Source organism: Pempheris klunzingeri, chromosome 6, assembly GCF_042242105.1.
Source record: "Pempheris klunzingeri isolate RE-2024b chromosome 6, fPemKlu1.hap1, whole genome shotgun sequence".
NCBI lineage: Eukaryota > Metazoa > Chordata > Actinopteri > Acropomatiformes > Pempheridae > Pempheris > Pempheris klunzingeri.
The window spans coordinates 20840834-20856179 of record NC_092017.1 but is presented as its reverse complement, the minus strand read 5'-3'; the positions used below and the strand labels follow the sequence as shown (position 1 = coordinate 20856179).

The 15346-nt window shown below is 43.5% G+C and overlaps 1 protein-coding gene across 1 annotated transcript; it reads left to right on the top strand.

The window, feature by feature from the left end:
- Positions 1–1702: 1702 nt before the first annotated feature.
- mknk2b (MAPK interacting serine/threonine kinase 2b) lies at positions 1703–14943 on the top strand. The gene is made up of 14 exons (XM_070831753.1): positions 1703–1800; positions 2441–2665; positions 3140–3230; positions 3441–3542; positions 3630–3727; positions 6136–6215; positions 6430–6503; positions 6668–6772; positions 7051–7106; positions 7315–7410; positions 10956–11150; positions 11278–11442; positions 11535–11575; positions 11700–14943. The coding sequence occupies exons 2-14, from the start codon at positions 2615–2617 to the stop codon at positions 11971–11973; spliced, it is 1428 nt and encodes a 475-aa protein (XP_070687854.1). The 5' UTR covers positions 1703–1800; positions 2441–2614; the 3' UTR covers positions 11974–14943.
- Positions 14944–15346: the final 403 nt, after the last annotated feature.

Here is a 15346-nt window from a genome sequence, read left to right as displayed (position 1 = left end):
GAGGCAATATTGCTTTGGCATCTCACAATTAGCAGATGGGTCTGGAGAGCGCACATTTCTACATGATCAGGGTTCTTGGATTTCCTTCATTATCACAACCGTGAGACAGCGTCTCCACCCTTGTCTGAACAGCCGCCTCACCAGGCTCAGAAACGTGTCGCCCGTGTTTGCCTCATCACACATCGCACGAGGTGGGCGCAGCAACCGGCCATAGTGCTCACCTTCCCTGTCAATTACTGTCCCTATAATCCAAATAATTACATGTTTCCCATGTAAGTTATTTAAATCCAGAAATATATTGCAGCTGTCCAAATAGTCACTTTTAAAAGTTATTTAGTTTAGTTAGTTAGTTTAGAGTTATTATCAGGGAGATTATTTTGTACTTGCATTTAAGTCATTTACTGAAGTACAGTTTTGAGGTTCTTGCATTGTCTACTACTTAACAGTTCCATTACGTTTCAGAGGGAAATATTCTTCTTTGTAATCACACTTGACAGCTTACTTTGAATATCAAAGTTTTACATACAAAAAAAGATTATTTTATTACTAACATGATGTTTTGTTATACATTAAACTACCCCACAGTATATCAGATAGTCAAATGTAGCTTTATTTTGGCCTGCCCTGATGAAAATGATGCATACAACAGTAATCGTAAATAACAATCCAGTATTAACATTTATAGTAACAGTAACATTTATAGTAACAGGGGCGATTCTGCCTGCATTATGGATACTTTTACTTGTATTGACCTATTTTGTGAAACCCAACAACCTCTGAAGCTTCCTCTTGGCTGCATGTGAGTGTGTGTATGTTTATCTGTGTTTGTGTATGGTGCTGACATGCCACAGCAGCTGAAGACATGCCACTGGTCCCAGTCTGAGTATCTGCGTGCAGTGACTCAGACAGAAGAGGGAGGGTAGGGAGGGGGTTCCTTTGAACACCCATCTGGCCATAGCCATTCATCACTGGGTGTGGGAATTAGGTTTAAAGGCATTATAAATGTAGATATGTGCATTTCTGAGACACACAGGTGCAGGAAGAGGGGTGGTGCATGTCTGCGTGCGCTCATTGTTTATATTTAACATGGAACAAAGGTGGCTAAGTATCCTTATTACGCACCAGCCTCTGCTGATAATGTGGCCCTGACATCCGGTGGCAGCAGCAAGAAATGGTGATCATGGTTTCACAAACTGGTGGATCTGGTCCGTCTACATGTTGCGCGTGTCCCACCTCTCTGCACCTCCATTCAGATCCCCGCACCAAACCAAAACAGCCGTGGGTGCAGATTGTGCCGATGAGCACGTACTCGCCGCGTCGCTCCTCCACACAAGCGTGGGGCCTCTCACACAAAACACAGCCACAGACCACGGGCTGCGTACCATTTCGTGTGCACTACCATATTGTTCTTTTCTCGAAATGTGTTCATGTCACCTAAACCGATATTAAACAATTTCACATAACCTACCCCACCGCTTTATTTCTTACTCGATGTCTTCTGCGCTACGTCGAGCAGCTATTTGTGCTCCCTGCCATGAGTTGGTTACTGCGGCGAGACGAAACGGGACGCAGCCGCCATATGCCTTTCTAGAAAACACGTGATGCGTCCAGTGCGCCGAGGAGGGAGGAGACGAGGAGGAGTCAGCGGGGAGGTTATAAAAACACCCACTCGGCCGCTTGGTAGCCACCTTCCACGCATTTCCTATCAGGCGTTTTCCCCCCCTTGACCGTCCTCTGCGGCTTTGGAAGCAGTGGGTCAGACACCGACGCTAACACTGGAGCTGTAAAATTAACAACGGGGTGAGTTAAACGACTTGAAGCTGTGAGTCGTAGTCAGATGGTGCTTTTTTAAAAGATTTTTATTAAAGGCGTTTGCAGAAAAGGGCGAATTCACCAGTTTATTTTTTCTCTCAGCATCACCATAACGCTGCAGTACAAACAGTCGCTAACATTTACTGTCTGTTAAAACGCCAAACAAACGGTTTTTAACGGTTAAGTCGGAGTGTGTTGTCGCTAGCTTCGCTTGGCGTTAGCCTCCCTGTGGCTGCTGTAGCGACCGCTGCCTTTTACTGGTGGACAGTGGCTTTCCGATATATTTGGTTATCTTACCCAAAATGTAGTATTGTGCTGAGTTTCTCTGTGTATCAGCCTCTTAACCTGCCTTGTTGACTAGCGGAGCTCTTGAGCTAACCGTGGGTGACGCTGTGGTTAGCTAGCTGTTGTTGCACTCTGTTTGCATTACCCCACGAACATGTGACGAATGTTAAAGTTAGCTTACGTTAATCCACCACATTTTGGCATGGTTGGTTAATATTTCTCCTTAACATTGCTAAACTGTTCGTATTTTAACCAGTACTGATATTAAGCTAGCTGGTGTGCGTGCGTTTTGCTCGGGGGAAGTTGGTTTGTAACACTGCGGTGTGTCTCGTATTGTCCACAGGGCTCCCGTTTCAAGCGCCGCAGCAAAGCTGACCAGCTAGCGCAGTGTGATCACTTGCGACTCTCTCTGAAACGTCTTTCTGTTTCGGAGAAGTGCAAATTGATATCCCAGAACAAAAACCACTGCCGCCGCCGCACGTCCACCATAAAACATCACCCAAAAACCGAAGCAAAAATGGTTCAAAATAAGATCACCGAAGTCACCGGATTCCATCGCTCTTTCAAGGTGAGCTTGAGATTTATTCATGGGGAAATGCAGAGCTACCTTCACGCCTTTTGGGAATGGGAAGCCTCTATAATCAGAGCACATTTGTCAGCATGTTTGAGAGGACCTCACCTTGCTATATATAAACACATCTGTTGCTGATTATGGCTGACAAATACGCTGTGTGGCCTGGTGTCACATGTATGTTAAGCTAACGAGGTTATGACTCCAGTAGATGTCAAAGAACATATTTGACAGTATTTATATTTACATTGTTTGGGTGGGCTGCTGCATGGCTATGTATTTCTTTTTGGTTGTGCATCATATATTCATTGATGCCACCCATCAGCTGTTCAACTAATCTGAGTCTAATGGTCGCTGTTTGGGAGATAACAAAGAGCTCTTATCAGTTATGACCAACAATTGATGCGTTAGGCTCAACAGTTCATTGATAAGATACCTTAACAAACATTTTTTTTTATCATCACTCCCCAGGGCCAAAATCCATTTGAATCTGATGACTTCACAAAAAATGGATCCCATCTTATTGATTCGTCATTTAATTTTGATTCCTCCTCAAGACACGGTGAGTATTTTAACTTTACAAGATACTGTAGCTTTATCTGCAAGCTTTGTCGATGAAATATTTCTCCAATTTGGCAAAAATCTGCTGTTCGCTCTCAACAAAAAAAATTGTGATTGCCCTTGAATTTTGTTTAACCTTACAATGCTTTCTGTGAGTTTGTTTGGGCTATTTTCTAACCAAACAATAATGTAGGCACTCCTGTTTTGACAGACATGCCTTCCAGCCAGCCTATTGACATCCCCGATGCCAAGAAGAGAAACAAGAAGAAAAAGCGTTGCCGGGCAACTGACAGTTTCTCTGGACGATTCGAGGGTAAGAAGCTGTTGCAACTAGTGAGATTCTTTTTTTTTTTTTTTTTTTTGATAAAGTATTTTTCTAACTTCTCCAACTCTGCCACAGATGTCTACAGGCTGCAGGAAGAGGTACTAGGAGAGGGTGCTTACGCAAGAGTGCAAACGTGCATCAACCTCATCACCAACAAAGAGTATGCTGTCAAGGTAAGCACAGCAGACATTCTCACATACTCAAGAGATGATTGTAATATTTTCGATGGCCGTCTCTTTCATGAGTTCATGAATGTTGTTGTTGCCACATGACACTGTTCTGCTGTGTGTGTGTGGGGCCATGAAATGCCTTTTGTACACAGAGTGCTGTATTATCGCACACTGTTAAAGAGAATTAATTGGTCGAAAGCTAGGCTATGGGATGTGTGCCACTTTGTCCATGTTGTCTTCCTTTCACTGGTCATTCTTGAGAAATCTTGTTGAGGAAAGTTCTGATCCTGAGGCAGGATACTTTTTTTCCCCTCTCCCCTTAGTTCAGCTCTCTATAGCGGATGTCTGTAGGCTCTCGTGTTGTGCTACTGCTGCACTCTCCTTTTTTTTTTTTTCTTTTTTTCCTGAGTGTGCAACACTAGCTGTTAGCACACCCATCCCCGCACTGTTTTTATACTTTGCTAGCCTATCAGAGAGCTGGGAGGGATGGACCCACCCATTTTCTTTACTCCTATTGCCTACAGAGGACGCTCATAGGGAGAACATTGTGTACTGGTAACTGTGCCAAAACAAAACCCACATAGAGGAAGGAGGGGCCCTGGGTGAGAGTTATGACCCAGTCTGTTTACACTGCTTTGTTCTCCTTGTCGTTCAGCACAGTTGTACTTTTTATTTTTTATCATCCTTTTTCCTCTCCAGATGGGGTGTGGACTCCTGGGGACTTCCTTTTTTGGCTCTTTAAAAAATATTTGATGCTTATTTCCTCATTTTAAAGAACAAAACATTGTGTAATACACATTTTTACTGAAGTGTTGAAAAGTAGAACTAGGGCTTTGCTTTTCACATGGTCTTGACCCCTAACTCACTAATCCCATTGGGACTCTTGACGTAAACACTAAGCTATTTTTTAACTTCTAATTAATTCCATTTCCCAGTTTAATACAGTTAGTTTCAAACGGCTAGTGGTTTAAAGCTAAATGCTGGTTCCCCATAGAGCAAGTGTCCATATCATACTTATTAATATTTCACAGGACCCGAAGCATGTGACCGTGATCAGTTGATATTGTTTACCCTGGGTTGGTATGTCAGATCCCTCGGGACTTTGCCGTTCTGGGGGAGGAGGTATGAGGGTCGGCAGTTATTGGAGGTCATTTAGGAGTCGCAGGGGGCTCAGACTGCTCCTGCCAGATGTCCCGTCTCTCCCCTCCCCCAACATGGGTGAGTCGTGTGGGCTCCTTGTGTTGCAATTGCAACAAAAGCCTCAGAGCAACAAGGGCGAGCAGAGGGCTGCGCCGTGCATGCCTATCTGAAGCTCTGGTTCCCTAACAAATCCTCCTCCTTAAAGGTATTATTTTACAGCCCCGAGTTGATGATTGAACCTGCAGTGCGACTTAGCGGAGTCTTGTTTTTTGCAGCAGACTGTTGTGATTCTGATCTGTGATTTGGATAAACACCCATAAATCTAGTTCCCCTCATAACAGTCGCCCCACTTATGGTGATAATGCATCTGTCAGCTCTGTTTTGCAGCTTCTTCTTTTATCTAAACACATCATTATCAGGGTGGGAGGTTTGTGTAGTGATCAGGAGAAAGTGAGCTGATTGGGGGCTGTTTGTGCTGCTGACTCAGACTGGAACAGTGCAGAGGCTTTGGACTGCTCACAGGCCCCTTGTCTGTTCATTAATCCTAGACACACACTGCAACTCTGGCCCCACTGGGCTTCAATAGCAGCTGTAATCCAGCTACCAGGAAGAGAAACATGCACAGCCTCCCAAGCAGACAATAACCAACCAGGGCTGGAAAATTCAGGCCTTTTGCATTGGTGTCAGCAGTCTATCTTTCTGTCTCTTGGCACTGCATCATGCAGCTGGTGGCCCCTCAGTGGTTTAGTTCCAGGCAGCACAAAGTTATATTTAGAGAGCATTTTTTTGTTGTTATCGTAAACAGTTTGGGATTAGCTCATGGGAAGCTTTCAAAGGAACGCCTATGACTCCTTAAGAGCACTTACGATTTAAATATGGGGCACACATGAAAGCTAAATATAGAGGTGCAGTGACTTGATTATCATTCGGGTCTGTCTCTGCTCTGGCAGGCTGCACTGAAAGTAGGTTAAACTATCTTTACAAATGTGTCACAGGGTAGTATAAAGGTAGAGATGTGGGAAATATGTTGATCTGGGCAGAAACCAGTTTTAGGGCTTTGTATATGGAATATATAATCTGTGCTCATGGCTGTGGCTTTGTGGTGCAGTGTAGGGCACGGCGTTCACCTAAATATTAAAACACTGGCTGCTTTTCTTCAGCCATCTGAACACTTTCAGATTTGTCCTTCTGCAGAGGAAAACATGGAAGTCGGACTAATTTACTTAGTGCGCTATTTTTACATATGACTGAACCATAACGTTCTGTTCCAGATCATCGAGAAGAGACCAGGTCACAGCCGCAGTCGTGTCTTCCGTGAGGTTGAGATGCTCTATCAATGCCAGGGCCACAGGTAATGTCCTTCTGTCATGACCAACTAAAGTAATGCCACCTGACGATGGTATAGAGACAGCACTGCAGACTGTCTGAGCCAATTTGTTCTGAATCTTCTTCTGTTGAAGCCCCTTAGTCCTCTTACTCATGGTGCTGAAATCGCATTGAATTTTAACTCGGTGTGTACTGACTTGGTTGCCAATGGCTCACAGTGCTTTTTATCTTTTCTAAAGCAACATCCTAGAGTTGGTGGAGTTCTTTGAAGAGGAAGACAAATTCTACCTGGTGTTTGAAAAGCTTAGAGGAGGTTGGTGAATTATAGCTCCCTGAATCAGCTCCCCCTGTTTATTTTTAAACATTCCTGTAATGCACATGCAGTTGTTTATGTCTGTGTGAGAAGGTGTTCACTCTACTTTCAGCTTGTGAATAAAGCTGATGTACTACTTTTTTCTCTCTTTTCTCCCCTATTAGGGTCAATCTTGGCACACATTCACAAGAGACGGCACTTCAGTGAGCAGGAAGCCAGTGTTGTCGTGCAGGACATCGCCAGCGCTCTAGATTTCCTGCATAACAAGGGTAAGACTACTAATAGAAAAAGTAATTGATTAGACCTCATGATCACCAAAAAGGCACAACAACCCCAAGGGTACATGTGTACCATGAAATGAGTTTTAGTATAGTAGTTAAGAATTGATGCGACATTTAACAGTTGCACTACTGTTTCTTGTCCAATTTAAGCAAGACACAAGACGCTGTTTTACAAGATAAAATGACTTGCTTGTTGTTTTTATTTGATATAATGTAAGCTCTGACGTACAAAAGAGTGACTGATTGCTTTCATTTTTTTATTCAAGGAATGGCACACAGAGACCTGAAACCCGAAAATATTCTCTGTAAGAGTGCCGACAAGGTGAGTTCAATGCAAACATGTTTGAGCCCAATTTAGTTCAAAGGGCAACTAATGTGGTGATAAAGTTCCTCTAAAATGGCCTATGAACCTTGCTAATGATAAGTGATAGTGGAAATCTCTGGTTCCACAAGTAGATGGTCCACGCAAATTCTAAACATCAAATAAAAGTAGGTGGATTTTAATGATTCTGAATTTGTTTCCCTGTCAGATTTCCCCAGTCAAGATCTGTGATTTTGACTTGGGCAGTGGGATCAAGCTGAACAGCGACAGCTCACCCATCTCCACCCCTGAGCTCCTCACCCCTGTAAGTACAACCTCACATTGTGCTTGTTTACTGCCACCACTATTTATCACTTTTCATAAGTGGGAGTGAGACAGCTTTACTGAAGGGAAATGCATGTTAACATTGTTTGAGTATAGCTATTGAGAGCAAGAAAGAACCGCACAGTGGTGGTTGTTGTCTTGTTGTGGATGAGCAGGCTGTAAAACAATGTCTTAATCATGTTCTACTGGCAGGCTGCCTATCTGGCAATCTAAGGTGGTGTTGGCAGCCAGACAGCTCGCTGATTGGGAGATGGAAAATGTTGTCTTTCTGAGGTTATGGTTGTGGGGCAATGTTTTTGAAGTGACGTAGGTTCTGTCACAAACGTCCCCAATTGGTAGCTTGTACCTTGTTTAATCATGCTGACGTATCAGCAGCACTTGGATAGATATCCCTCAGTTTAACGTCCTGTTGCTTATCAGTCACAAATATTGAGGCCCATCAGTTTGGGGGTTATGCTTGTTTAACTCTCCTGCTGTCGTCACAACACAAAGCAAATCCTCTGAACAGTGTCCAGATAAACGGGACCCTTGCAAACCCCATAGAGGACTGGTAAATTTGGACTAGCAAGCTTTCTACTTGTGTCAACACATATTCTGTCCGTTGGTTGTCTGAGGGGTCGGACAGATGGATCAGAGCAGGTGAAGGATGGTGGTTCAGCCTGCAGGAATGTAGGGGTGGGTCGGGGGTTTTCTACACTGGTAACTTTATCTTCTTTTAGTAGAACTAATGGATAGGGAGCCCATCCTTGGACTATTTGAAGGTCTGATAGTTTTATGGCCAAGAGGCCCCTCGTATTTAGCCTGTGCAGACTTGGATGTTGGGCCATAATGATAAAATGTGTTTGGCGCAGTGACATGAACCTATTAATTTGTCTGGTCTTGTTTTTATTGTTTGATATGAGCTGCTTCAGTATCATTTCATCAATAAGTTTTGTTGTGCTGGAGACTGTTGTACACAATCACAAGACTTATAAAATGCAAAGATTTCAGTGGAAGAAAAGTTGATGTCTGAGAAGAAGACACAACGTGATGGCCTTGGAGCATAACAAGGCTGCAGGGAACACATTGTGACTTTTTTTTTTTTTCCTCAAGGCTAGGTCCTGTTGTATGAAGAAGTTGCATTAAAACAAAAACACACCAGTTCTTGCTCATTTCCCTTTTCTCTCTGTGGTACGAGAGAAAAACATCCACCCTCTTTCTGCTTAGTCTCCGCCCAGTGGCCCCAACCAGGCTTGTGCTGGTCTGCGCTTTCTTTATGTTCTTTATACAAAGGCCGTGCATAAGGCTTGTTCTAGAAATTTTAGTCTGTGCCCATATACCTAGCAACTGAGATGTGATTGGCTAGACCGGTGGGAGGGGGAGGGTAACTGGGAGGGACAAATACTCAGTCTGCTCATGCGCTCTGGCTTGTTTTCTTTGCCTTGATCACAGGGACAATGTTATCTGATTTTCATCTCGCTGTTGGCACTCTCACCCTGCCCCCACTTTGTCCACATTCCTATAGTTGCTCTTGCACAATATAATGTGCTTTTGCATTTATTGGCTTCATTCCTGATCCCACGTGAACATATTCAATCAAGATTGAGGCTATTTGAAAATAAGTTAACTGTGATCGTGTCTGTGTGCTCTCCAGTACAAACTTGAACAACTGGAACATGGGGAAGAAGAGGGGGGGCTTTCTAGGAAAATGCTAATTTTAGTGTACTAAAATCTGCACGTGTCTGCCTGTCTACTTGGCATGAAATAAATCTGACTGTCCAAATGTCAATGTTCATATGCAGCAGTTGGCGCCTGGGAAGAACTGCAACATGAAGACACGAGCAGTTTAGACTGTTGAAAAACAAAAAAAGCCCCAAACAAATCAAAGAAGTGCCTCTGTTCGCTCTTGTCCCAGATGCAGGTGCGGCAACATGATGACAGAACAGGTCTACTTACTGTAAGCCTCTTCACATAATCCCTCAGTTTACAAACAGCAGAGGTGTGTGTCATCAGTGGTGTCAGTATGGTCTGACTAGTCACATGGTTTCAGGAAAGCCCCAGGTTCCAATACCAACAAAGCCTGCGATAACAGCAGCTGATTAGCAGCTATGTGCAGCTTTCAGGATGTGACTGTAAATGAGACTGTGTTTGCAACAGGAAGCACAGGAAGAACAAATGTGAGAATGTGTGATTAGTTATTTTATTGCCCCACTTCAGCTCTTATCACTGGCAGCCCTGGTCTGGCTATCTTACTTTGATTGGCAGTTTACATCTGGGTGGTTTTGAAATAAGATTAGCCTTTTTGATAGCACGTCTATCACTTCGCCTTTCAGTTTCAGGGCACCTTGGTAGGCAGAAATATCCTTTGTGCCTGCATGGTTTTATTTCTGTGGCAGCTGCATTTGGCCTGAATCCTGGGGGCTTGTCTGTGGAGGCAGTCACCCCAGACATGATGATGTTGGTAGAAACGTGGGGGTTGGGGTTTTCTCTCCCACAGAAGCAGCTTTGTCTGAGACGAGATTCCTGTGCAGCACATTTCATTACATAAGGGTGGAGGAGGAGCTGGGACAGCTGGGATATGGTACGGGGACACAATAGATGCCTGCTCAGTGTAAACATGCTTGCCCACAGATGGAAGGAAGGATATAGGCCAGGGGGTTTACCAGGATGCAGGCCTCTGAGGACAAAAACATAAAAATGTGTTTGGCTGTGGGCTACAGTTCTAAAAGGATGAGATGAACAGGTATTCTCATAGCAGGTTCCCAGAATTTAGACCAGTACTTGTGTATATTTAGGACATCCTCTATAAATCCCAAGAATCTAAACCCATGAAACTTCTTTAATTTATGACTGTAAAATTTTATAGAATGAGGCAGCAATTAAATGTCGTATCACAAGTATCTACATGCCCTGCTGAACTGGCGACCTGCTCCTCTTTTCTCTTCATGAAGTATTAAAACAGCATTTGCTGTTTGTGTTTCCACGTTATGCAACTGGCGAGGGCACAGCCCAGTCTCTGGCTCTGCAGGACAACCAATCCTCTTTTCCCTGCTCAGTGTTTGGCCTAATTTTTTTTCTTAGCTACATAACAAGGTGCCGTCAGAGCTGGGCCTGTCGTTGCCCTCGGCCCATTCTGCCTGGCTTGTGTACAGCTGGATGGTCAAAGCAGTGACTCACTGCAGCTGCCCACCCACACTGACCTGCTTCAGTATAGCACCGCTCTTGGTTCTTCTGCCCTTGATATGTAACTGTACACAGCGTTCCTACGTAGGTGTCCTCAACACTTGGAGAAAAAATGCATAGCCCATTTCAAATGAGCAGATGAGCATGTGACCGTCGCATAGGCTGCCCTCCCAGCCAAGCGTGGGCCCCTGGCTTTAACACTTCTAAGCACGAGGTATCAGCTGAGCTAAGGAATGTAGGCTGCAGCCAAGAGAGGCTTGTTTCTTTCTTTAAACGTTTTTTTTTTTTTTTTTTTTTGCTGTAGTCACGACTTTCTGCTTTTTCTCATCCCTTGTGTGTTTGTCTTTTCTCTTTGCACCACAGTGTGGCTCAGCAGAGTACATGGCACCTGAGGTGGTTGAGGCCTTCAGTGAGGAGGCCACAATTTATGACAAGCGCTGTGACCTGTGGAGTCTGGGAGTCATCCTGTACATCATGCTGAGCGGCTACCCACCCTTCGTAGGCCGCTGTGGCGGAGACTGTGGTTGGGAATTAGGGGAACCCTGCCACACCTGCCAGGTAGGAATTTGACACACCCCTACAGCTTTCCCATAAACTTGTACAGGATATGAGTAAAACCTAATCAGTGCATCTTCTCATCCAGGTCAAAGTGACTAATGGTAAATGTTTTTATGTCCGTTTCTAGAACACTTTGTTTGAAAGTATCCAGGAAGGAAAATACGAGTTTCCAGAGAAAGACTGGGCTCACATCTCCTCAAGTGCCAAAGACTTAATATCCAAACTTCTGGTTCGGGATGCCAAAAACCGCCTGAGTGCCAGCCAGGTGCTGCAGCACCCTTGGGTGCAGGGGGTAAGTCTAAAAACATCAAGCTTCTTCTGCATGTCTTGGACAGCCATTCTTTGTTAGTGACATTTTTTTAATTGTGTTTTTGTTTTATTCAGGGTGCATCTGACACTTTGCCAACATCCATCTTGCCTCAAAGGTGAGAACTTTAGTTACAGCTACTGAAGACTGTTTGTTTCTTTGGGCTCATCAGCTTAAAGTATCTGTAACTTGTATTTAATTAGCTCTGAATGACTGTTTTTGTCTCTGATTTTGTCCATCAGAACCAGCAATGCCAGGGATCTGACATTCTTTGCTGACAAGGCCATGGCTGTGAACCGGCAGCTGGCAGAGCAGGATGGCATTGAGGACCAGCAGCAGCAGGAAGTCCCGTTTGTTGTTACCGCTACTGGCTCCTCTATGCGTCTCTCTCCTCCTTCCATCTCCAAGCTGGCCAAGCGCAGGCAGCGAAACAGCCAGCCCAAGGGAGGGCCCGTCTCTGCTGCAGAGCTCCGTCAGCTCTTGGCCCCTCTTGTTATTGTGGGAGACTGTGCCTGAACTTTTTCAACCCTGACCTCCGACCTTCCGTTAAGTTTCAAGTCTAGATCTGAGACTGCCCTGAGACTCTCCCTCTCCACTCCTGGCCCCTCTCCCTGACTCTAGCTGGCCTTGGTTCCTCTGCCATTCAGGCTTTCTTGCCTCGCTGTAAAGGGAGGTGCTGCTAGCAGCCCTTTCTCTAAATGCCTTCTGCCCTTCTGCAGCACTTCTGAAGCACATCAGCCCAAGGCCTACACATGGCAAACGCACGCACACGTGCATGTCAGGGTTTGGGAGGAGGGCCAGTTAATGATTTGGGAGAGAAGTATTTTCTAAGTTATGTTCTTTGTTTGTTTTATTTCTTTTTTTCTTCCATGAAACTCAGAAATCAGAACTCTTGTCTTCGAAACTAAGCTCAGACACCAAAGGACAACCTGTTGTGCTGCTCCCACGTTACAACTGGATCCACTGTGAATTAAGTTATCTGGAATGTTCTCTTTGCCTGTATGTATATGCATGAGTGGCCCGTCTGCAGATACTTACAAGCTTATGCAATATGCCAAGATGAAGGCTGTTCCTGTCTGAAGGGATTCAGTATAAAGGGTTGGAAGGGCTGTAAGCCAATGCTGTCCGTGCCTGGTGCGGTCCATGATGTGGCTGGGGACGTCAAAGAATTTTTTTTTTTTTTTTTTTTTTTTCTCTTTTTTTTTTGGTCTCCATTTTAAGAAAAAAATCCTCAACACTGAGCCTCTTCTGTAAATGTCCGAGATAAAATGCGCACTCATCTAGCTTGGTGGCCATGCACTTAATGCTCGTAGAGCAAAGAATGTTTGTGTACCCAGTCAGCCATGATTTACTGTTGCACCGGTTCATACAGTTTATTATATGAACATATATGCCAAATTATCAGTGGCTACACCTTTCAGTGTTTTATGAGGCCATCAGGCAAGTCTAATAGTATTGAGAGCTATTGTACTTGGGTTTTGATGCAGGGCCACCCCAAACGTCACTTCTGAGCTAGCTCTGAAGAGCATCTGGTATGTAGGTACAAGGTAACTGTTAAATGGCTAGGTAAGTGAAACTGGGTCAGTGTTCCTTTCATTGTAAAGAATTCATGACATGTCCCTTTGCTACAACCAGAACTTGTATTTTTTTTTTTTTTTTTCTACTAATCAATTTATGCATTAGATTTGACCTTGAATATTTTGGCAGTAAAGGTTAGAACTCCTATCAGGGGTTTGAAAAGCACATTTTGGCCGATGTGACCCTGAGTGTCATTTGTTGATTGAAACATTTGGACCTTTTTTCTTTTTTAAAGGTTCGCCATTGTCTTGTTTTTTGATGAGACGCCCCTTTCAAAATAACAGCATCACATATTATGTTAAAAAAAAAAAAAGAGGCAGATGAAATCTTTCAAAAAAATAACATTAAAAAAAAGGAAAAACATTCCACCAAAAGAAAAACAAAAAAAACTCTTCCACGGACTTATAGCTGTATTAAGTTTACCTTATTTTTCATGTTTGAAAACTCCATGTCAATGTGCCACACTGATCTTTTTTTCTTTTTTTTTTTTTCTTTTTTTAATGGCTGTTAATAAGCTTTTTATTTTCTATAATGGTGATTGCCATGCAGGTGCTGTTAAGTTCAGGTGAAACACCGGATGTTTTCCTTTCAGTTTTTTTATGTTTTGTGTTTTTAAAAGTTCAGAGTATGTGGTGTATGAGGTGAGATGGAAAGAGTTTGTTTAGTTGATCTGGAGCGCTCATGCCCAGTGCAGGCGAGTTTTTTTTTTTTTTTCTTTTTTTAATTTTTTTTTTTGTGTAAAAGTTGGCAATTTTTTTTTTCTTTTTTGTTTTGTTCAAATTAAGTACATTAAGCTCATCCTGAAAATAACAGGTAATGGACTGGTGATGAGGTCTCACAACACTGTAGCCATTTCACCAAAGAGGGTTCAAGTCACGACATTGAACACGTGATCCATCACCTAGCAGTGAGAAGTGGGGACTTCTGATTGTCCATATGTCCTGTTGCCAGCACTGCAGTGACGGTACTCTGGAAATGGCTCCCTTGGTGTCAAAAGGACCATTATGACGATAATGGGACACTGTAATATTTTTAAAATACCTTTCTACAGATGCATAGTTACGAGGTTTTATGTCTTATACTAAGACTTACTTGAATTTGCATATGCAGCTGTTTCTTCTCCATTTGGGAACCTACTTTGCTATCGGTAATCTCAAAGCATTAAGCTGATGATCAAGGCAATCTTGGGATTTCGACAATACCAATACAGTTCAGTATTCTGCCTTTTTCTCCCTTTTTGAGCATCAGACAAGTTAGTCCCTACTTTTTCGATAGGGTTGGATACTCAAACGCACAGACTTTGGCCATTCTCTGTAATATCCTCAATGGAATAATACGAGTTTTCTTGGTCATGACCATTTCTACTTTTGTCAGCCGGCAGTAGCTTTTTAGACTGCCTTTTATTGGGGGAAGAGGGGACAAAATTCTATCCTTAAACCTCGCAATTTTTATATTGTAAGTCATTCTGAAATAAGGAAGTGTTAAAAATCCAGTCATTCAAATGGACAGTCCATCGTTGACCTCCCCAACGATTTGAATGTAGCCCGCAGGCAAAAGCATTTACAATCCAGCAACATTTGATCAAATGTTTTCTAAACAGTTCATTTCATGTACATGGTGTGGGGTTATTCTGTCTCCGTTGATAACAGTCCTCAATCTTTGTCCTTTGAGAGTTGACGCCTGATTTTAACACTGTCTGAATCACCCCAAGCCCATTGTGTTCATGGGAAGAAATCTGAAATAAATTCATCCTTTTAAGTACAAAAAAATACTTTGATTTAAAATAAGCACTTTACTGTACCATGTGAATGATTGCAGTTCACTCGAGGCAACATTTATGACAGTTGCTACAGAATTTTGTATTGTTTTTCTAAAAAAAAAAAATGCAATAAAATGCTTTGAACTACACACTGGTCTGCCTGACTGATGTCTGTGTTTGGCTTAAAGCCTAAAGTGAAGTCTGTTCTCTCCCCACTCTCTCCTGTATCACTAGTTTCATATTAACCGGCCACCTTATCTCTTGGCCGAGGTTGAGGCCGTTTCATCTGATTCAGTGCTGTAAATCCCTTTATCAGTCACCCTCCCTGATACCTGAGCTGGCTATGTCGCATATGTCCTTGGCTGTTAGTAAATATGAGCTCAGACGTCTCCTCACACTCACACTCGGTGAGGTTTCACCTTGCATTAGTCATGCTGAGAGCGGCTGTGGGGGGGCGCTCCTCGCAGCCATCTGACGAGACTGATGCAACCTGCTGCAAGAGCTGCAGCTCCCCGTGTGCCGCCTCATGATCTCCCTGGAAATGCAAAATGA

Coding starts and splice junctions, on each gene's coding strand:
- mknk2b (XM_070831753.1), top strand. CDS start 2,615: ATGGTTCAAAATAAGATCACCGAAGTCACCGGATTCCATCGCTCTTTC. Junction 6,216..6,429: donor TATCAATGCCAGGGCCACAG/GTAATGTCCTTC, acceptor TCTTTTCTAAAG/CAACATCCTAGAGTTGGTGG. Junction 6,504..6,667: donor GTTTGAAAAGCTTAGAGGAG/GTTGGTGAATTA, acceptor CTCCCCTATTAG/GGTCAATCTTGGCACACATT.